General features: G+C 39.7%; 1 protein-coding gene across 7 annotated transcripts in view; it reads left to right on the top strand.

The window, feature by feature from the left end:
• Nucleotides 1-24,289, top strand: part of tns1b (tensin 1b) — a 188,047-nt gene that overhangs the window by 19,245 nt on the left and 144,513 nt on the right. For all 7 annotated transcript variants that reach the window (XM_042494936.1, XM_042494935.1, XM_042494932.1 and 4 more), the window contains exon 2: nt 22,786-22,900. In XM_042494936.1, the coding sequence (XP_042350870.1) occupies nt 22,786-22,900 (115 nt within the window). The remainder of the gene's footprint in view (nt 1-22,785; nt 22,901-24,289) is intronic.

Consider the following 24,289-nt stretch of genomic DNA (forward strand, 5'->3'; position numbering starts at 1 on the left):
GGTTCGATCTGAGCCCCTGCATTAATAGCACATCTTTGTTTGGCCCTAAAACAACCTTTATTTGGGCACATACTCCAACAGATTGGGATTAAAATTTGGGTTCAGACTAACCTTTTTTTGAGAATGTGCTTTTCATTCCAATCAAAGCACAAATCTTTGCCAAAAGATCTTCCAAGACCACTAAAGATCACGAAGAATTGCTCAATGCTCAAATGGTACTTCTTCCTTGTGGCGATATATTGTTGTACTTCTGTCTAGACTGATCAGGTTTGCCTCGTATGGATACAGACATACTCCTGTGCAGATGGAAAAGTGAGTACAGCTGCAAAAGCTGTTATTAGGCAACAGAGAAGTGGAAGAGAGAGATGGGTACAAGGAGAATGAGCATGTGAGAGTGAGTAAGTACAGATGCAGGAAACAGACCATCTCTGTGAACTACGCAAGATCTATTCCTCAGCCTGGCCTTGAATGGGGAGGGTTTCCTTCTCTCAGAGCAGGATGGTCTTGGATAAAGGGAGATTTTTCCAGCCTAGACGCAGAGAGAAAATGCTCAAGGAAAGATAGGAAATGACGAGAACAACTTGAAGGACAAAGGAAATGAGCAGAAGATGCTCTGGGCAAGATCGGAGGGCAAAGTAAGCACGGATGGTGCAAGGGGCCTTGAAAGAAGACCTTTGAAAGACTGCCACTCCTGCACCAAACACTGAATAATTAATGAATGCCAAAAAAGGGTTTTAGGGAGAGTTTTATCAGGTTTCTCTGAAAGGGCTGCAAAACCAACCAAATGTCCTCTACCTCTTGCTGAGAGAAAGTTTAAAGGGCATGCACATTCTGTTGACATTCAAGAATGCCCAGTCATGAATGCGTCTGCTTTTACAGCAAACTGGTGCAATCAAAAGGGTGGGCTCCAGGCAGTTGTAAAGGCGTTGGTAGCGGTGTACAGGTGGCTCTAATCTAACAAGGTGCTGTTGTAGGAAACAGTGCCTCAGATCGCCGCCTCACAAATATTGATGTGTGGCTAAACCTTCAGAGTTGTCACGGTTCAAAGGACTACTCGGGATGATCGATATCCATTAACGGACGCTCAGTGCATCTAGGTTCAGAGTTTGGTCTCAGAAGGATCGCTCTGGGAAATGGTGTCAACTCAGGAATGTTAGGTCATTGGTCCTCTGTTGTTTTGACTTGAAAATAGACAACCCCTTAAATCTGTTGATGCTGTTTCAATCCGACTCTGATTCCTACCTTTTGCTTCTGAGAGCAGGATGCGTAGAAAGGACTTATTATGGTTATTCCTTTATTTTTGGTTCTTTTCTCATATCCCCTGCACTCATCCTTCTCACCCGCCTTTTTCTCTCTCGTTCTGTTTATAGTTTGACCCCCCCATCCAAGTTCCTGAGATTACCTCTGATTTGAGTTGAAAAATGTTCCACATGTGAGGCCCCTTTGAAATACGGCAACATTTCGGTAATTGTAACATCTGGGTTTACGTTGCCTCTATGTTTTTCACTATAATGGATTTGCCATGCAGTCATGTTCCTTCTTAGTGGACTCACCCTGTTGTTGCCATCCCGGGGATGTTTGCTGTTTCATCTTGGCGTGCTCTTTGGATCGTGGTTGAAAAATCTTGAACAACAAAAAGGGAAGTTTAACCCCTTGCTCAGTTGATTTATGAGAGTTGTTGAGCTTTGTTTAACATCTCCCACCCACCCCTTTCGTTCCTGAGGAGACCCCCAGCATTGTGCATGCTTCACTGGGCACATTGGCCTTAAACCTCCCATGGCCTTCTGGTTTTCCCCAGAGTGAGTTTCAGGATTCAGAAATTTGACTGGTTTCTAATTTCCCCATTTTTCTCTTCTTGATCCAGGAATATTTACTTCTAGACCATATTTAAGTCTGCTTATCCTCATTTTTATTGGTGATATAAGTTTCTCACATCTCATACTTTACTGCAGCTGAAATAAATCTATGTGGCATACAGTAATTTTATGGGATACACTGAACCAGTGGTCAGCTGTATTGTATATTTTGCAGATTTTTCAACTTCATACTTAAAGTGAGCACAGAAGTGAACAACAGTCATCGAGTAATATCATCTCTGCATCATCTCTGACATCATGCCTCCTCACGCTCTTGTTTCCAATGTAATGCAACGTTATCTCATGTCTCTGAAGGGCTGTAACCTGCTTGGCCTCCAAGAAAGTAATAGCACTTGGCCTTTTCACCTCTGGTTATGTGCCATGTCATGTTCATCACATGCTTTAATTCTGTTAGAGGTAGGACATGCCATCATTAGGACACATTATAGACAGATTAGCAGTAATGAAAAAAAACCATGGCAGTCAAAATGTACTGCACCATGCCTTTAAGGCTATTATTTCATGTCATGAGTTTCATACAGTCGTTCTGTCACATTTGGTTTTGGTTGTGTGAAGTCATGTATGGCAGGGACACATATAAGGTTTAGTATAACAGCAGTTATACTCTGAATTTCAGACAAGCATTTACAATGACAAGCAAGTTTAAGTCAAGCTGTTTGCACCAAAGAATATTGGACTTCAGATATCCCTTTTCTTTTTGCTACTTTTAGCTTTTGATGCTTGATCTAGATGGATCCTGGTTAATTTCAGTTGCATCCAAAAAAAACAAAACAAAAAAAATTAACCACACAAAGGTCAACAGTTGCCATTAACTTCCTAGCAAATGAGTCCTGATGATTTTGGTAACCCCTTCACCTCATGTCCAGAACTTGTCTCTGCTCGTAGTGACCTTTGACCAACACTTTGGTTCATATCAACCCCTCTCGATAACTAATGATCAGATTTCCATGAACTTTAGGATCTACAGAATCGTCTCTTTCTAGTTCAACAGTCTTTTCATTTCTCTTCATTAACTTGCTAAATCAGGTCAAAATGTCAACTCTGGAAGGCAAGAAATCAATCAATTTGGGCATTTTTTCAATTTCTGGTCCTAAAAAGCATTTACTCTTTTGATTTTAAATACCCCATAACCTTTTCAGCAGCATCTTCAGGGCTATTTTTTCTTGATGATTGACACTTTAGTGATGAGTAAATGAAAAAGTATGTTGTGTTCATCTTTGCACAATGCAGCTCATCAGCATTGCAGTGTGAGTGGTGCTTGTACTTTGTAGTTGTTTAGATTACATTTTTTTGTTTAAAAGTAAAGTTTTATGTGGTTTCTATTTTAAGTAATGAGTGGTTGCTAAATTCAGTCAAAATTTGTATATTAGTGTTTTTTTGTAGATAAGGCAGACTTTATCTCAGATTTTCACAGTAGTGATGTAATATAAATTCAGTCTTTATACTCATACCTGAAGATGTTGTAACACCTTCTATAACATGTTCTGTGCTTTTTTTCAGCCACTCTGGGTTTAGTGCAATAAATCTGAAATTTTAAAATTTACACTTGTCTATGTCGACCATAAATTTATACAGGCGACATTACTCAACGAAATGCCTGTTAGTCCCTTGAGAGGGAAGGTCAGAGGTCACTGTTAGAGAAGTGAAACATCTGTGGGGACTGGCTGCAGACTTTGCTCTAGAGAGTGGCGAGGTGTTAGGACCTGGTAGTAGTTAGGATTGTGCAGCTAACAGGAAGCTTGTTGTGGGACTCCCTCGGTATTGGAGCAAAACAAGTCCTCTGCAATTTAGTTGTTCAGTTGTTGGTGATGTTAATGATACAGTGATTTTTATAACACAAGCATCTTTATTACAGAAATCGTTTTAGACTTTGTTAAGCAGAAAACATACATTATCCTAATCCAATGAATGTAAGAGAATCTGAGATTATATCAGGAACAAGAACCCATTTGTGGCACCGAGAGCAGGTGGTTATCAGACTGCCATCATGACATAATGCTGCTATTCAGCAATTCAGCAGTTATCATATACCAATATGGACACACGCCAACCCTCATCCCAACTTTTACCAATACATTATTCATTTAAAGCTGTCACTTCTGTCCACTCTGTTCACTGGACTATTACTGCTGTCAGATTTGTGTACTATTACGTATTATTATAACTTGTTCCTGAGACAAACTGTTTTAGCTTATATTAATGCAGTCTGCTTTGTCCATAGAGGCCAGACCACATGTTTTTATTGTTTTTTATTAGGTCCATTATTGGTCCATTCACAGTTTATGAGCTCATTTGTAATCCCTTGAGATATGAAAATAGATACGTCCGTTTCAAATGTCACTGCGCTCATATTTCCATGCATCTTTGGCATGGATACAGCCAACAGATAGCACTAAAGGGAAAAGTGAAAAGTTTGACACAACAACAAACAAGGCAATGATGTGGGAGGTCCTTATAATGTACCCTTAAACAGAGGCAGCGTTTTAGATGATGGAGGTCTGTGAGGCCATTAAATACATCCCAGGATTTGGGCAGAGAATTATTTTCACTCTATTGCAAAGTTCTGCCATTTTTAAAATGTCCTTGCTGTATCTTGCTTGAATTATGCTACACTGCCCCCATGCTCTTAGATGGTACTGCTCAGTTTCATTCTTTTTTCGAAAACTTTAAAAAAGTGCACAGACAAAATAATTGCAGAGTATAGACAGAAGGCTATACAAAAGGCTGTATACATGTCCAATGCTGAGCATGAATAAGCCCTATATGTGATTTCTGCTGTAAATGAGATTGTTATTTTTAAAAGAAGAAGCAGCAAAGTTTTCCTTTTACAAATTACAAGTTAAAGTTATAAGCAATAAAACACACCCTTGCTCAATTCAGTACTCTTAGTCTGGTAAAACCATGTTATTATAGCTAATATAAGCCAACTTATTAAGAGATACTTCTGGTGGTGTCTTTCTATTTAGTTTTTTAAAATCATATTTTGAATTTGTGCATAAAAAATGTGTGGAAACACCAAAAATTCTAAAAAAACAATATCTAAATATTGCAAAAAGTACAGTCATGGCGCACTGTCAATGCAACCATTGAAATTGGCCATTGAAATCTCTCTTTGTCATCTCTGTGGGCTTATAAACGCTTATGTAACTGCACAGGTTTGTTTGCAAAATTTTTCCAAGGAAGCTGTAATATCAATTATTTCTAATTCTCTATTTTCATTGTCCAGTGTGTTCTTTGTCATTTACATCCAAGTTTTCCTTTATTTGAGGTTTCACTGGCGTTCTTTTGATTTTTCATCTCGTTGTGCATTCTTCTGCTGTGGAACCTAATCGGGGAATTATGATCTCCTACTGCTTATCAGTCAAACCAATATATATTCCCATGGAAAAGTGCAATAAGACACATTTTCTCCTGCAGATTATCAAAAAATGTGTAGAAATTTCACCTTGCATTCAGATGGAAACCTGACTTGTTTAACTGACATAACTGACAGTCATTTTGCTAAATTTTTCAGCTCTCCTCTACTTGCTCTACAGTATGTTTTTTTTAGCAAGCTACAGACAAACTTTTCTGTGGTTCATCACAAAGTTAAAACAGGAAGCAAACACACCAATTTGTTAATTTCCATTTGTGGTCATAGAGGCCGCTATCCAGCAAAGGTTACATAGCCTGGCTTTAAAGGTTCAATGTCTTTTTCATTGACCCCATGTAAGCCGCCTTATAAGGCTATGCTTCACATCTCATGTGTGCAACTCAGTCATTATATGCCAAAACATTCCTTACATGTACATGTAAAGTCAAACTTTTTACTTCTTCACTGCCAGAGCAGAACAGAGCAGCCAAGTCAAACTTATGTAAAAGATATTTTAACAAGATGCTGTTTTTACACCGCAACAAATCAGTGATCAAACCCAGGAAACATGTCACTTTATTAAAGCTGATGCCAAATCTTTAAGCATTGTGCGTTAATGAATATGGGAGTTCTGAGATCACGAAGCATTGTGCAGGGGTTAAGAATAAGAGCTCGGAGCTTTCTCCATGACAGTATTTATTTCTCGACAGTGCCAGCTCTAGATTTAGGATTGTTTTGGGAGATCAAGATCTTTTTTGGCACCATTTCTCCAGTCTGTCAGTCAAGGGCCCTCACCAAGAGGCCCACAGAACTTGGTAATGCCATGATAACCTCTAACTCTGGATGTGATCTGAGACCTCCTGTGGATACCTATGCATTCAAGTGTGAGGCCAAACAATGCTCATTGGAAGTGGCGCTGACAGCGTCCTGCTGCGCTGCCTGTGCATTTCTCCAAAGGGATTTGGATTTGCATTAGAGGGGTTTTGGTTTGATCATTCTTCTGATTCATACTCTGTAAGTGACTTGGTCGGTATTATCGTCAGTGCCACAAGTCATTTGTTGGATGTATTTGAAATTTCCTTATTTGAGGTATTTTAGGAAACAGTCCAAAGATCTTTAACTAGTTCAGAAGACCAGAAGGAACCTCTTCAGGAAATGATGAGATCTAATCACGAGAACAAAATCCCAAAACATGTCATCCCCATCCTTCCCAAAAAACTTTTGGTTTTAGTTTCATCATTCTCATCCAAGTGCCTGAGTCTCTGCCAACCCAGCACGATATGCAACACATGCTGTTTTCCCTTGGCGGTTTGCTCTTATGATGAACTTATGATGGCTGTCTTTGATTAAACCTGTTTCATCCCACCAAATCAATCTTATTGGCAACGTCCGTCCATCTTGCTTTTATTTAGGGCTTTAAGCCATCTTTGTTCTGCATGCATCATTTGTTTTCATAGGCTGCTATATCACAATGCTGTGAGAAAAAATTCAGAGCTTTGTTTTCTTAAAACTGAAAGCTTATCTCAAACCATTTGGAGATTTCAATCAAAAACAAATGGAACGAAACTTTTGTGAGTTGCTTAATAAGGATTTGTCCAAAGATTTCAAAACACATACTGAAATCCAGGCCAGGAAATCACCATCAACATGGGTTACAACAACAAAAACAAATTAATTACTTGGGACAAAATCAAAACATCGGACAACAGAACCAAAATGTAGAACGCATACAATGTAAAGAAGAATAAGTGAACATATCAACGGTAAGCAAAGCGGGATGTATTGACAAATTAATGCCAAATATGGATTTTCTGCTATGATTTCATAAAAGTGTACAGATGTTAGTTCCTCTTCCTTTACTCTATGAATTAAGGACTTAGTCTTTATCTTTGAGTCATGTGGTTTCAAGTTTGTGTCATGCAGCTTTCTGGAGATAAAGGGATTCAGACACTAACCCTGTACACATGGATACATCCTTGTACAAAACAAATCACAAAATCACTTTGGAATTTTTACAAGCAGTGTGTAGTTTGTTTTGGCACTATATTGAATTAATAAGTTTTTCAGTTTTTCTTTTCTGAGATGCCCGAGGTGCTTTGTCCGATAAAATCACCTCATAAAACCACATGGACAAACTTTGTTTTTTTTCTCTGGGTTCATTCAAGGATTTAGAAATGGAAGGAGAAAGTCATTCTAAATAATTGAAAAATGAATAAATAAGTATTTAATTCTACCATATTCACTTATTCTCATGTTTCATTTAATATTTTCAGACTTGTGTTCAGGACAAGTTCTCTGGCTTGTAAATGTTGGAGAATGTGTGTGTGTTTTTTCTGGGAATGATGTAAAAAGTAAGTGATAGAGCATTTGCAATGCAAACCAAACTTAATCTGCAGCAAAGTTTGTAATGGGAGACAGTACCTCCAAGTCTGAGGCTGTGGTTCTCTGCTGGAAAACCCTTTTGTTTGGGGCAGTAACCCTCTGCGTTGGAACTGAGTTACTGCCCCAAGTGAAGGGGTCTTGTTCAGGAGTGAGTTTAAAATGGAGCATGGGGTGGACAGGCGGTATGACGCAGTGTCAGCAGTGATTCGGGGGTTGCACCAGACCATCGTGGTGAAGAGGGAGCTCTCCTGGAAGGCGAAGCTCTTGATTTACTGGTCCATCTATGTCCTGACTCTCACCTATGGTCATGAGCTTTGGGTAGGCACCGAAAGAATGAGATTGTGGATACAAGTGGTCGAAATGAGTTACCTGCTTAGCGTGGCTAGGCTCAGCTTCAGAGATAGGGTGAGGAGCTCAGACATTCAGAGGGAGCTCAGAGAAGAGCTGCTGGTCCTTGCCGAAAGGGGGCAGTTGAGATAGTTTGGGCATCTGATCAGGAAGCCACCTGAATGCCTCCTGTTGCAGGTTTTCCGGGCAACTGATAGAAGGCCTTGAGGTAGACCCCGAACTGGCTGGAGGGATTATATAGCTTGTCTGGCCTGGGACCTCCTTGCGGTGTGACAGGAAGAGCTGGAAAGCATCGCTGGGGAGAGGGATGTCGAGAGTACCTTGCTTAGCCTGGATTGATGGAGGAATGGATGGATGGATGAATGATATAGGCCTACGAGGCTGATGTTAAACCAAAGTATTGGACCATTTCAAATTTTAACTTGAATGGTGCTAGATAAAGACTCAAGGGTCCACTGACATTGTTACAGTTCACGTGTGGAGTCCATGAATGTCTAAATTTCTGTACCAAATTCAGTGGCAATGAATCCAATATCCGACTGACGTAGCCATCACTGCTGCTAGCATTGCTAAATGGTAAATAGAATGGTAAATGGACTGCACTTGTATAGCGCCTTTTTAGTCTTTTGACCATTCAAAGTGCTTTCAGACTCCATGACACATTCACACATTCACACACACATTCACACACTGGTGGCTGAGGCTACTGTACAAGGTGCCACCTGCTACTCAGTAACCATTCATTGCTAAAAACAAAACTGGAGTCAATCCAAGCTGACACTGGGTGGTGGGAAGGGTGCACCCTGGTCATGCTGCTAGTCAATCACAGGGCTGATACAAAGACAGAGACAACTATTATCACTCACATTCACATCTATAGAAAATCTAGTCACCAGTTAAGAGAATTAGAGCCTAAGCTGTGCTATCTAGGTCTTACCTGCATAAAATTGAAGGACATCTTTACCAAAACTAGTTTCTGCCTGTTTGTGTCTTCTTTGCCCCCACACATAAAAATATATTCCTGGGTCACCTTTTGTTTTACTCAGAGAGTTGATTGAGTACCAAATCCTGACAACCAAGACAAGATGACCACTCTGTGTTACTCTCTTAGTGATGCTGATGATCTGTGAAAAAGAAGGGATTTTTTCCCCCCATTCACTTCTGGATGACTGAGTAATTTCCTCCCTGGGATCCACCTCACTGAGATGAAATGCATGTGAGAGTGGAGTTAGAGAGGGTTGATCAGGGGGGGAGGAAGGAGAGACTGGAATGCCTGGGGTGCATTTTTCTCCCAAATGAAAAGCAGGTGACTGTTCATTGTAAGGCCATTTGGGTAGTGGGAAGCGCAGAGCGGAAGAAAAGGGAGGAAGCAAAGGTTGAAAAAAAGGAAGAAAGCTCTCTTCTTTCTTGCATTTAGCTGTGAATTGTTGCCTGTTGCACTTGTTCTGTAGTGGTCTGCTTACGATTAGTGGATTCACAGACACTTCCTTCTTCAACTGAATGTATTGTAGCTTGTCATTCAGGAGAAGTTAAAAGCCTTAATTGGACTCAGACTTATTCTCCATTGAGTATTTTTTATCTGCTCTCCGTTTGTCCTTTAAGGGTTGATCAAGAAGTCACTGGGTGTATTCATACAGGAAAAACAGACAGAAAGAGTCTTTATTTTACTTGAATTTACTGGCATTATTCCCTGAACATCATGTGCATTGTCATTTGTAACTTTGCTCTGAGTTAAAGAGAACAGATTCTGCCACACATTGTCCGATATAGGGATGTCAAAGATTAACCCTAAAGGTGCATTTTGTAAGATCTGGACATAATTTTAGTTTAAAACATTCAAACCCAGTCAACAGAGGGTGAAAAAGTAAAACCTTTGACATTATGTCCAAGATGCCTATTGATTTTATTGCAGAGATATCCACTGCTAAGCATCTAGGGATGGACCGTCCCTTCTGTAATAATACATTCTGGTCTGAGAGACGATAGTGTGTCACTGTAGCCTCTAGAGTGCTGCGGGAGAGCATGAACAAGTTGAGCTGGCCAGTGTTGGATCAAAGTGATGCTGAAGCATAGTAGTTTTTAGGACTGGGGCGACGTGCATGTTATCGATTACGTGAATATGTTGATTCACATAACGTGCGTTAACGCGTCACACTGTTTCACACAGCAAGCCTTATGAGTGCGTGAGCAGCGCTCAGCGTGTTGTTTTTGTTTCGGTGCTCATGTTATCAAGTTTGTCTGAGCTGCGTCTCAGCTGCAGCACATCTAGAGAACGGGTGGCTCGCCGTTTTTTTTTACGTGTGACGCATTTGTCAGCAGGAATAGACTGCTGACAAACTGAATGATTATATTGACTCTATACCACTTTATACTGCAGTTTAAAGTCTCTCTCTGTCACAGAGATGAGGAAATACAGAGATGTTTGTTTTACCTCAACTTCCTTGCTTCCCTTTCAAAACAAAAATTATCTGTCTGTCTCTCTAAACAGAATGCCATCAGTTGCTGATACAATGCATTTTATTTTGAAACATTTACAGGATGGGGTTGTCAGCTGTGCAGGAGCTTGTATAACCTCATAAATGAGAGGAATATGTGCTTATAAATATGAAAATACAGCACTCATATCAGCAGGCAGCGGTATGCCTTAAGGCCCTGTTAAGGCTGGACTATTTTAATGCAAAAAGAATGTACTAGTTATAATTATTTCTGTTAGAGAAAACTTTTAGTGTTATTCAAATTGCACTAATTTTACTGTAAGCTAAAGTGTAAACTGAGGTTTGTTACCGTAACACAGAGTAACTGTTTTGTTAAGTGACTTGAAATTTACATTATTGTATTTATTTTGCTGTTGGAACTTGAGTTTAGAATAGTATTTGAGTTTACACCAGGTGACACATCACCATCCCTCACATTGTTTTAGAAATGTTAATATAATATGTATGAAACATACAAATTTAATGCATTTGTTTTTTTGCAGAAACATTCAGTGCCAGCTGGACTGCATATGACCTCTGTGTTTGGTAATTTGCAGCAGAATTTCTTAACAAATTACGGACATTACAGATTCACACAGGATTAAGACTGCAGACGACTTCTGCAACTATAACAAATAACCAGAGGTCCCCAGGTAATACTATCCCTATGTGAATAGGGCTTAAAGTTGACTACTACAGATACATACAATGTTGAGACTTGCACAGATAATAGCTAATTAGTATCAGATGTGATGGAGTCAGAGGGAGATAAATATGGGGATCAGCATATAATCGTAGTGTAGGCGTTTGTTGTAGCAAAGCCTCTGGTGAATCCCTCTTTTGTTCTTAAAGCTTGTGTTTCTAACACTCATCACTGTATCGCGCCATTTCTTGTTTGGGGTTGGATGGATAATTCTGTATAGAAAATGACTCATAGGTTTTACTTTACATGTGTTTGACTGCTGGGGGGTAAGGTAAACAGCTCCTTGTCTGATTTGTTTCAGCTGTTTATGTAAATGTAGCCTGGAGTCAGAATGATTTACTGAAATGACATTTTATCTCATGCTGGAGATAAGACACAGCCATGGTAAATATGGTTCTTAGTGACATTTAATAAGCACATGAAAGGTTCACAAAGGCAATTTCATTTTTATTCTGCTCAACCTTTCATTTATATTAGTCATAAAAATGACACATAGGGCAAATGCAATGAGGCAGCGATACCTGAGTGAGTTGAATCGTTTTATTTTGACATCTAGTTCGTGTCATGTATCATAGGCCCTGTGTCTCCCATCTGCTCTTCTATCTGTCAGTGTATGTTATCTTATTAGGCACGGCAGAAAGTTCAGTGAGGTCATTGTGATTGGATAATATGGAGAAAAACATATATCACAATATTTATGACCAGATACCTCAAAATCGATATTGCGACGATATTATGGGGTTGACAATTGGTGCTTTCACAAGCTATTAATGTTTTTTATGAATAAGCATCATTATTGTGGATATAATGACTAAGTGGGTAAAGGCAAATAATAGAAAAGCTAGAACAGACTGGTAAGATAAGAAATTACATGAATTTACTGTAATGCAGCCTTCGAAACCAGGAAAAGACAACACTTAGGATATCCAAAATTGAGGCCAATATCTAGTCACATATTGCAATATAATAATGATATATTACTCCACCCTTGTCTGGAGTATAATTCTGTGAAAAAGAATGTTTTCTTTGGTTCCTGAGGAAACTTCCAAAGTTTGAAAAGTATGATATTAGAAGTGGGTATTTAGGATGCAAGGGCAGTTTAATAAAAGATGTTATTGATGCTTTTCTTCCTGCTGCTGTCAGCAGCAACACACACACACACACAGGACTCAAACTAACATGTAATTTATCACAATGAGCAATTATTTTCCATGTGCAATAGGTGTATATTTTTTTACTGCTAAGTTTTTGCATATTTGATTTTTACTATTTATACCATTCTTTTTGTTTTTCTGTTTCTTTTTCTTTTTTTCTTCCAATTCCTATTTATATTTTTAGGTTTGCGTCTTGTTTTTAGATACTTATATTGTTTTTTTGCTCTGTTTATTTTGTCCATACCTTGCTTTGATATCCCTTTGCTGCTGTAACAATGCAAATATGGGGGGGGGGGTACAAAGCTAGACCTGCAAACTGGAACACCAAATGAGGTGCTGTGATTGCACATTGATCACTGACTGATTTCCTCTTACTTCAGAGTGACAACTTCTCTGCATCGTTCCCACGCATGTATTATCACATGACGACATGGGAGGACGGAGCGACAGAGCGCAGGATGTAGAGAGAGTGGGAGTTCTGGGAGAAGGTGGATGAACAGGGGAAGAGGAGGATGAATCGGATTTACAGCAGGAGTTGAGTATAGTCTCAAGTAGACAGGAGCTTTGTGTGGAGGGAAGCGCTCAGCCAGAGGGGAAGAAGAGAGGTCAAAGGTCATGTAGCCCTTGCTAGTTTTGTTTAGCTAGGAAAGATGAAGAATAGCTGCCTTGTGAAGAGGGGACACGCTCAGCAGAAAGGACAAAACAAGAGAAAAGGGGTGTCATGGGAAGTCTTCTTGGGACGCATAAATACTCAAATACTTGCTTACAGTGCACACTCATTGAGTCAGTGTCACAGATGGAGACATGCGCCGGTCCCCCCCGGTGCATCTTGTTCAAATGTCCACCCATGCATATGGTGTCCCATATGAGAGACGGCAGCGTGCTAACTCTCTGATTAACCCAGTTGACTGGAGAGGTCTCGTTTGGTCTTCTGGCTCCACCAAGACAAACAATAGCCTGTGATTGGTGGGGGCGATGATGGAGTGCTGTGTGTATGTGTATATGATTTTCATTGACTTCAGTCAGTCTGTAGGAAACGACTGTGACACAGAAAGGGAGGACAGACTGCACGCGCTTGTCTGTCTCGTCTGTTGTTAGTGCCTCGTGTGTCTGTCTGACAGGCTGCCACTCTGTCTGTCCTTTCCCCCGTCCGTCTGTATCATTGCCTGTCTTGTCTTTCTGTCTCTTTCAGACTCGCACGACAGCTTAAAGTGTCCCAGTTTTTCCATGTGTAATCTGTTTTTTTTTTAATCAGCATAAACACTAGGCTTGGGTAGTATTTATTTTTTCATACCTGCTTACTCGTGATGTGCAGCTTGCTACAAGATCCAACCCGACCTGTACACGTGCATTAATCAATGAACTGAACCCGAACCGCAACCCCGAAAAACTCTGCAAAACCAAAACTGTAAGGTTTTGGTAATAGCCTGCTTACTGTTGGCTATGATGTGTGTCATTTCCAATACAATCACAATATAAAACACAGGTTTTCTGTTTTTTAAAAAAATATAAAGGACAGAGAGACAGCAATCACTCACTCAGCTTTTAAGTGGTTTTGTGACATCCTACGTGGTTTGTTTAGGCTACATGACGTTACAGAGATGGATATTTAACAGATTTACTGTGGACAGAGAGACCCTTGCTTGTTATTTAATGACATAGTGTTGGGCCTATATGTTTGCAGAAAGAAATATTTTAACAGGACCTTGTTATGACCTTAGAGATCAAATATGTCTGGACCTTAACAGATTTTCGTGGTCAAAAGCCAAATCAGAAAGCCTGAGCGCAGCAGTGCTGATGAGACAGCTGCTTATTGTGTGATGGACACAGAGAGGAGAGGAGGGGCAGCAGAGGAGAGGGGGAGACAAGGTGAAAACTGGATTACTGCACAATGTTTCTGTAAATTCTAACAACTTACTCAGGATGCTGCTTTGTCTTTTTATGACCTGCCCCACCCCAAAACCCACAATATTCTTCTAACAAGCTCACCCGATCCACCTAACCCATGTGTCAGCTGCTGACTTTCTCTGGCCTGCTTATCTTATTAAACAGAAAGATACAACCCTACACCTTCTGAGTTCAAGTTTCTTTCTTTCACCAAATTAAAGGCCCACACACACCAAACCGACACATTCAAACCTGACAGGAAGAAACCTCAGCAGAACCATCTTGGTTACTATTTTACTGTTACAGCAATCACCAACTCTGGTTTGGTTGAAATAAACCCTTAATTTGGATGTGAAAATATGCTGTTTTTATCACTGTTTTTTATAGTGCTCTCTCTGTTGTTGCTGGCTGGCTTTAGTCCTGTAACGTTATCCCCACCAGTTGCAGTCTTTTTTAGCTCAACTACCTGTTCTGTCGGTAGGGACTTTGGTGGTGCGTGCTGTGCACTGAATCACCTCAATACAGCATCTCTATATTAGTTTAACAGAAAGAGCAGTGTGTGTATTTTTGACAGTATTGAAAATCATTTCTTTAGCTTCTGATCAGGATCACATCAGGTGTTTGGGGTATGAAGGTGGTAATAACTGCACCCAGCAGTGTGATGATCACTTTTGACAGCCATTGCCAAAGGTTCCCTGTGGAGTTTTCTTGTTTACAGTGTGTGAATCCTTGAGGCTTATTGTCTTTCATTGTCTGAGTTTAATTGTGTTTTCATACTGCTCTGCTTAAAAGAACTTCCTCTTGTGTGACAATAAAGATCTGAACCGAGCCAACTAAACTCAATGACATTCAGATGATAACTTAAATAATACTATTGTTTGGAATAATTGGATGCAGATGGATCCAGTAAAAAGTAAACTCATATAAGAACACTGGCTGTATTTCAGCAGTAAGATGCAAAATTAGCATTAAAGTATATGTGATATATTATGTTACTGTTGTGTCTATACTTTGCCCTGTTCTAATTATCGTGGAATTTATATTGGCTGTGCATGTGAGTGTGCACGTGCACTGAATACATGCAAACACGGTTCCATGTGTATATGAGGTAATGCACGAGGTGCTGAAAGTGAATGCCAGCGTAATCAGAGGTGAAATCAGTGTGTGTGTGTGTGTGTGTGTGTGTGTGTGTGTGTGTGTCCACATAAGACTCTGCATGAGTCACACTTTCGAAGCTGTTGAGGTAATAGTTTTGAATTCTAAACTAAAGGAGAAAAACAGCCTCTTGGTTACCTTATTGAGCTGGAATGTCTGTCGCAGAGCAAAGTCTGGAAGGATTTATCTCTGTACTATAGTATTACCAAACACATGCTGAAGCTGCTCAGCGTGAAGCATTTCATTCTAAAACACTGCATCCATCATGAGATAAACACTAGTATCTGACATTTGTGACTCAGCATTTGACAAATACCATGGATATCAGTCAGTGGGATGTCTTTTTCCTGCCTGTCTTTACTTTGGCAGAAAGTCCCGACATCCAGCTTAAGTGTTCCTGCACACCTAAAAATCTGGAATACATGCCAGCGCTGATTTGTTGCTCTGTTTGACATTTTAATCCACCTGATGCCATATTCACTTCCAGCTTAACTGCACCAATAAATAATTATGATCTCATTCTAATTTTTAGTGTACTAGATCAAGTTTAGAGGAGTTTTAGAGGACATTTTTTGCAATCAAATAGCTTTACTAAAAGCTTGAAAAAAATATACATTGCATTTAAATGTTTTGATTATGCTGTAATTCTATTAAATTCTATTTTTATCATATTAAATTGATGATTTGTTTTTTTCTACCATACATTTCAAACAGATTTTGACACTAGATACATTATTATTTGCATTTAGTTTTCTTTGTTTATTTGTTTACTTTGTAAAGTTACTTTATAAAGGATTTTTATTATATTACTTAGACAATTAGTTGTTTTTTTTTTTTACCATATATTTAAGAATTTAAGAATCTTTTTTATTTGTATTTATTTTTGTTTATTTATTTTTCCATATTTATTGTATGAAGTTACTTTTAAGTACTTTTGAGTACTATGAAGTACTATTTTCAGATTTCTTTTATATCACTTTGACTTTTTACAGTTTTTACAAGGCATTACACTGGGAACATGTTTTTTTTATTAATAAATTGATGTATTTTTTTAACATGTTCTACAGTCTATAATGTTTATTTATTGCAAAGGCATTTCTTTGTGTGACTGTTAAAGGATTAAGTTGTGATTGCTGAGGCTAGCTGGAAAGGACTTTCTTTGCCAAAAACAGCCGTGAAAAATCTCAGGAGTAGAGGTCGGGGCTAAAGCTAAGGTAGAGCAATTCGGCACCTCCCTTGAAGGCTCCTAGAATTCCTGTGAAATTAAAAATGACGGGGCAGAAATGCCTCTGATAATTAGGAGAAACTCTGCAGCCAGCTGTAGACGGGCCGACTAAAACACACACCACTGTGTGTGTCGCTAAAAATTGTACACAACCTGGCATTTATTAAAAGATGCTGCTTTGAGGATCCTTCTCTTATTCACGGCCTTTTAGCAGTGGAACAAAGTGCAAAGGAGTGTGGGATATTTGAGAGATGTCTGGCCATGTGTCTGTGCATGTGTGTGTGGACATGTGTGTGTATTGATGTAAAAGTGTGTTCATCTGTGTGTGCGTTTGCACATTTTTATGCACGAGAGTGCCTGTTTTGCCCGTGCGTGCTAATGAGTGTGAGGCAGGAGATTATGCGTGCGTCTCTAAGGGAACGGGAGTCTGTTCCCAGGAGCTGCAGTGCCTGAGCTGAGGGGGGTATGTGTACACCCTGACCCCAGCTTTCGGGGGTCCCGGTTGCCTGTCTGAAACCATTTCCTTCCTTTGTGGCCCATTTGAGAGCCAGAAGTGTGACGCGAATGTGAAGGACCGGGGCCCATTTGCATGAGTTCTGCAACACGTTGAAACAGAAAATAATCACTGAGGGCCACGTCTCTGAATGTACTGGCAGGGTTTGCTTTAACTCTTTAATACCGAGCTCCCCCACCCCCATGCTTCTCCCTGTCACCCGTTTCTCCCCCAAGCGACTCCCCGTATACTCCAACCACCCCCCAAACAATAAACAAACCGAGCGCCGGGTGCATTGCTAATGATGGGAAACAATTAAGGGTTCACAAAAGGGAGCGCCCTGCTATATTGCTCTCTGCAGTATTTACATAGTATTTTGAGGTTAAATGACTGGAGCCTGGATTTCTGGTGAGGGCAAGAGGACAAAATAGACAGGCCCACTCAAGAGATCTTCCTTTTTGTTCGGCTTTGTAAAGAAGGATGTGTTGGACTACTAACCACTCCAGTGATATTGGGAATTAAACCCTTAAAGTGGAAGGAATTTCACCTTGGAGTATCCTCGTATACAATATACCCCTCCAGCCTTCTTTCACCTATTCTACCTCCAGAAATAAGAGAATGACAAATGTGCAAACAAGACAAGTGGCATACCAGTGGATGACTGAACCCCCCCACAATGTCCAGCCTACTGGATAAGCTCTGGTGTGTGAATGGTTAGAGGCTGGGAGAGTGTGAGAAGGCTCAGGAGTGGCCAAAGAGGCCGCTGAATAGACTCCTAGATTGAGACATTCTGCCTGTTTAACACAGATGTGTATAGGTGTGTGTGTGTGTGTGTGTGTGTGTGTGAGAGAGAGAGAGAGAGAGAGAGAGTGTGTGAAAGAGGCGACTGAAAGGATAAGTTAAGCCCTATACAGATATTTAGCTCAAGTAAAAGTGCTAATACCACACCGTGAAAATACTCTGTTAGAAGAATAGACTGTATAAAAAAATGGATTTTGACCAGGGGTTGATGATATTGGATTTTCAGGGCTGAGACCGACAACCAATATTTGGAACCGATATGCACAATAAAATGAAAATCTTTTTGTTAATATTTAGAATTTGAGATATCACAAACTCCAACACAGAACTTTGTTAAAATGGCTTTGGCAAAAGTTAAATCAAAAGTGAGACTTCCCCGCAATTTTTTTTTATAATTCAAGTGAAAATTTAAATAAAAAACGAATAAAGAAAAATAGCTCCTTGTAGTAAAGTAAGTAAAGTAAAGTAAAATTTATCTGCAATCATTAAAATAAAACGCAGATACAGATAATCGTCAAAATGCCAAATAATGGGGCCGATAATCTGCCAGGTTGATAATCTGTCAACCATCTGAACAAAAGCATAGCGTTAGTTCATGTCCTTTCCCAAATATCTATATGGAGCATCCAAAACAGATTAGTTGATTGCACACCAAACCTCTCTTTCCTTTGGACTTAATGACTGTTTTGGACGATGTGGTTAGAGGGTAGACACTTAGACTTAAAGCGATTAGAGAGGGTGTTCCTCTGACACCTGCCTGCGGCTGGCTCATATTCTCTGCTGACAGTACTGAGTCTTTTATGTTGACAGTGGAATCCTGAACGGTGTGAAAGTGAAACCAGAGGATTGTTTTTTGGTCACAACACAGCTTGTTGCACCGTCTTGTTCCAGAGGTATCGATTCCCACAAAGTGGTGTCCGTTTGACAGAACAGAGAAATGTTTAAAGTCCCCCTTCAAACACAGAAATTCTGACTGACATCCACAATTACCGCTCACACTCAGAGGACCATTAAACCCACTTATTACCCCTTTCCAATCCCTTAAAATCCATATCCAAATTCCCAAACCAGCAGGTGCCAGCCGGGGCCTTGGCATGGCGGCGCCTTGGATAACACCGTGCGTGGATGCCAGGCAGAGACCTCCAGCCCTCCCCAGAAAAGCCCCCTTGCCAACATGGCGCGTCCTGCGCAGCCATGGTCATTATTTCAGACTAACTAGATTAAGCTAATCATGTTATGTAGTGGTAAAGCGTGGCCGGGAGATGGAATGAAGGGTCGGCTGTCCTGCTGTTGCCATGTGGCTCTGAAATACAAACACTGTCACTGTCACATAGAGCCTGATACACACCAGAGCGTAACGTTAGCCTGTTTGAGTTTTTAAACCTCCAAATAAACTCATGAACCACCAATTTAAAGAATCTGTAATGTGATTATACAGCATACAACATTCAGGGTGCCATGTTGCTGAAGAATCTCAGTGGTTTTCAGATTTCTTTGAACTAAAATACACTGAGATACACCTTTATCTTGTCCATTTATTGTAGCTGACTTTTCTTCTAGTGCCAGCACGAGGTTGAGCTTTTTGTTTTTTGGTGACATTTCTCATCATTTTCAGATAACTTCCATTGGTCCTCAGCTGGTTAATCCTAATGGTGATAATTTAACTTTTCCCCTTGCATCATCAGTTCAAAATTTCAAGTTTCATTTTATGACCAATTTCCTGCAAAACAGTCATTTGCCTTTTTCTCATGACAATTATGAGGTAGAAAACGTTTTCAAGAATCAACCGAAACTGTGCACCTTTTTGACTGGCCAATGCCTGATGACGTTGCAGCAAAAGTTGATCCAGGTTCAACTATGGACCTGTTTGTTTGTTTGTTTGTTTGTTTTTCTTGGAGCCTAAACTGTTGACAGCTCCACTTTTTCATGAAACTTGGCCATAGTCACTAATATTGGATCCACTTCCAAAAATGCTCAGTCTGACAGTGTTCATGATGCGACTACTTCTGTTAGAAAAAACCTACCTGGTAAACACCAGAGTGTAAAACTCTGTGGCCCCATTTAATATGTGCCTTACGGTAACCCTTTAACAAATGGATCAACATATTTTCACATGCCTTCCTTAAAAAACACATGAAAAAAAAACAAAAAACCTAATGAGCAACTCGGCAAAACAAACTGCAAAAAAGAAAAAAGGTGACAGGGAAATTATTTGAAAATTAGAGGATTATAAGATATGATCAAAGAATGAGGGGAAAATGTCCAGAAAACCATATTTAGAATTCTCTTAATTATGTATGAAAACATTTTATTACAGAAAAAAAGGAATTGTTTTGTCTTTCTTGAGGTAATTTTCTCTTTTTTCCCTTTCTTTTTTATTTTACTATTAAAAAACAAACTTATTTAGGTAATTTTATTTGTAACTTTTGACTAATTTCTTACTAATTTTGGGGCCATTTTTTCTTAAGTTGTTTATCGCTCTCTTGCCATGTTTTTGAAAGAACTTAAGTCAACTTTCTCAGGTTTCAAAGGGTTAAAAATGTATAGCTTCTAAGCCCAAACTAACATCTAAACTCCTCCATAGAAGACATCATACAGCTGCTTTCAGCTGTGCTCTACATGAACAGAAAAGCTGATGTTACAGATCAGCATTATAATGACCCGCAGAATATAACAACACGTGATGTGTAATGAGACAGCTGCTGCAACATCTGGTTCCGTATGAAGGTCTCAGTATTAAGGCCGTGCGTTAACTGGATCCTGCACTGCCTGGAAATAAGACATCATGGGAAACAGAAAAGGGGCTTTCCTTCTGCTAAGTCAGTTCCTTCTGCTAATAACAGAGGAGAGGACAGTGAGCGAACTGAAGAGTGAAGAAAGTCCAACAGATAATCAGTCTGCTTTATCATTCAAGTGTTGGGTCTGCTGTGATTGCACACGCTAAGCCGCTTTTCCAACACGTTGCCTTTCAGAATTGATGAGAGGAGAAAAAAAAGGTGTCATTAGTGGTTATATGTTGCTCTTAAGTCACTGTGGTTGTTAGTCTGGGAATTCTTTCAGAAAAAGAGCTGTTATTTTTCTTGCCATGCTTTGATATTCTTCGGTCTCCCCATATGAACATTCCTCTGAGTAGTCCCCCCAATGTGCCAACCACATGGCCACTGTCAGCCCTGTCCAGCTTGCACACACACACACACACACACACACACACACACACACACACACACACTGAAAGAGCCTCACATGTGGAGGCTATCCTATACTCGCACATCCTGCCATAGAACATATACACATTGAGGGCACTTAGGCACATTAAAAACAGAAATTTTAGAAATGTTTACCTTTTGGAAGGCTCCATCATGCTTCCAGTGTCTTATGGTGTTGGATTGTGTATTAATACATAATCTGTAACCCTTTACATCTGGAGCAACAACACTTTTCTTGTGCTTTTTTGAGATGCTTTTCACAAGTATTTCAGCACTGAGCAAATTGGTGCGAGATTTCTCAAAAACAAGAAAAAAGAAACTTGGTAATAAATGCTTCAAAAATTAGTAGATTTGCAAAATTATATTTAAAAAAACTAGGGGAAAAAAGAAAAAAAGCTGGGGGGAAAAGAAAAATATTAGTGAAAAACTTAATTACATTTTACTTTTTTTGACAAAATTATTCTAATAGCTAAGCATTTTTTTCAAGTAATTTTCTTTCTAAAACATTATTATTATTATTGTTATTATGCCCCAACCAAATTGGTGCAATTTATTTAAAAAACAAAAGCGAAGAGCAACTTGTAAACCGCTCCAACTCATTTTCTTTTTAATTTTTTTAATTATTTTTATTTCTTTATTTTTTATTAATTTTCAGGTAAATTTCCTGTACTTCTTACTATTTTTTTTCTATTATCATTTTTTATATTTCTTCCTTTGTTGCGCATTGCCTTCTTCCCATGCTTTTGAAAGAAATCAAGTCAATTTGCTCAGGTGTCAAAGGGTTAACTGGCATATTCCAACCAAAGGCTGAAATTTAATTTGTTAATTACACGTTAAGATCAATGCCATTCCGCTGTATCTCATGCAATGTAAACCTGTGGTGGCTAAGTACTTTAACAACATAATAACTTAAACATTAAATTTAGGTTAGGTTGTCTGGCTTATGGGGAGTTTAATTGGACCACTATACCCATAGGGCTGAACCTCAAAGTAAAAAATGGGGGCCAGCTGAATACACACCACAAAAATGATGTCACATTTCCCCGTGGTCGGTCATCAGGGGGCAAATGGAAACACGATGCGGGTTTCTCGTAAAGTCACGGCAGGAAACAGTCAAACTTCCAGTGCTTGACTTTTCAGTTTGCTCTCCAGCGTTGCTGATGCCAAGTTTACAAAGCAGACAGGAAAAGGACTGAGGGGGGTAAGTTGATATACAGCGGAGGAAAAGCAGCAGGCTGCCCACAGACACAGAGGGATGTTTAAGAGGGGCGGGGAGCACTGTCAGGGAGTTTCTCCAAAGAGTTGCATAACACACCTGCAAGGAGGGAAATGAGAAGCCAGGACCAAAGTTAGAAAGGGGAGGGCAGAGGGTGAAAGAAAGAAGGGAAATAACAGAGATTAGGCTGTGCTCTTTTTTCGAGCTTTTGTTTGGCCAGCCTAAGCCTCTACAACTTTGCTTCCTGGGTGGACTTTAGACAAGGGGGTCATGTCTGAGATGAATGCGAGCAGGAATGTATGCAATTTATTTGTTCGGCCAGGTGTTAATTCCACATATTGCAAATGAGCAGTTTTTCTGGCTGTGTGAAACACCTGCGCTTAAAAAGAAAAAAAAAGAAAAAACAGTATGAAACAACACACCACCTGGACTCACTTGAAGTGCCATCAGGTCACGACATTTTAATACTAACATTCCTTCTCTTTGGTCTCTTGCTGTTTTCTTATCTGCAGCCAGAGGAGTTGGAGGCTCTTCATTCCCATACGTTCAGGGTGAAGACTTTCAAGAAGGCCAAGCACTGCAGCGTTTGTAAGCAGACCATCAGCCAAGACGGACTCATCTGCCGAGGTCAGTCACCATCCCCGAAACTCGCCAGGACTTACTGTAGCACCTGTTTTCCTGATGGTCCTAAACACCCATTGAATCTTGTTTTTGATGACTTTTAGCAGTCTAAGTTCTCACTATGATGCACTCAAGCACGCAGTGACATCACGAGGCGGTTCTCTGTTAACCCTCAAATTGTGCAATGGAAATTGCCAATAGAAAATATGCCTTATAGAAACACGTCAACTTATGAAAAACTCCCATTTATTGCAAAAATGTTTTCACCCTTGCATGAGGAGATATTTCAGGTGATTTGAAAAAGCCATATTTTGCAAAACTCAGGCACTCAGGCATGATGCAGCTACAAGTGGTGTTATTGCATCGCATAACCCTAATTTGTGGCCGCTCCCACGTATGGGGCTTTCCTTTCCATTATCGCTCGCGTAACACGCTTACATCACCTTGGATTGGAAATAATGACAGCTAGTGTGGTGGCTGCAAAAGAAATAAACCTGCTAATGTTTTAAACATCCATCACCATGCTTCTTTGAATATTATCACGAGAGAAGTCGCATAACAGCACTCAAAGGAAACACAGTCATCTTGCAATTGTTTTATCGACATTTTGAAAATACCACTTAAAGTTTTCCACAAATCTGTAATGGAAACCCGCTTACTGTTGAAAGTGGTTGTAAAAAAGCGGACTCTGAGAGGTGGTTTGAGAAACACTGCTTTTCAACCTGGTGTTTAGTTACTCTTTTCAATCAGAATCTGTATGTCTATCTAAAAATGGCAATATGTCCCAGAGCCTCATGGCCACTTATGACCAGCTCAAGTCTGGTTATTAAGGTTTTGGGTGATCCAATCGCAAGTGGAGAGCAATAAATAAAAGTGCAACACTTGTAACACTGTAACACTCTGACAGTAACCTTTTAGCTGTTAAACAAGCAGCTAACTTTTGGCTGTAGTTAGAGGTTAGATATAAATTATGATCACATCCTTACTGTTTTCAAGGCTGATGCTCATATATAAAGTTGCTTGGGAAGTTTCTTTGAGTCAAAATGTAATCTGTTATGAAGAATTGCTTAAAATTGAAACAAGCATTATGATTTGCATTCAGCAGACTCATAGTCTAAGCTCAGTTGTTTGATTATGTAAATTTCTCCAGCCTAAGGGAATCTCCCGTAACTGCTTTAACCTTACACATGACGATATCTGTTACAACATCCATCAGAGGTGTAAGTGAAGGTCACCCGAGGTTACCTGGGGTCGGCTTTGTGTCAGAGTTTAGTCAGTGAAGTGACAGAGGAGGGTGGAGAAGCCTCAGAAAAGCTAGAGGTTAACAGCTTCTCACTTTCCTTAATGGTGTTTACTGAAGAGGCAATGTGGTTAATGATGAGTGATTTGCATGAT

The sequence above is a fragment of the Plectropomus leopardus genome, chromosome 10, assembly GCF_008729295.1.
Source record: "Plectropomus leopardus isolate mb chromosome 10, YSFRI_Pleo_2.0, whole genome shotgun sequence".
Taxonomy (NCBI): Eukaryota; Metazoa; Chordata; class Actinopteri; order Perciformes; family Serranidae; genus Plectropomus; species Plectropomus leopardus.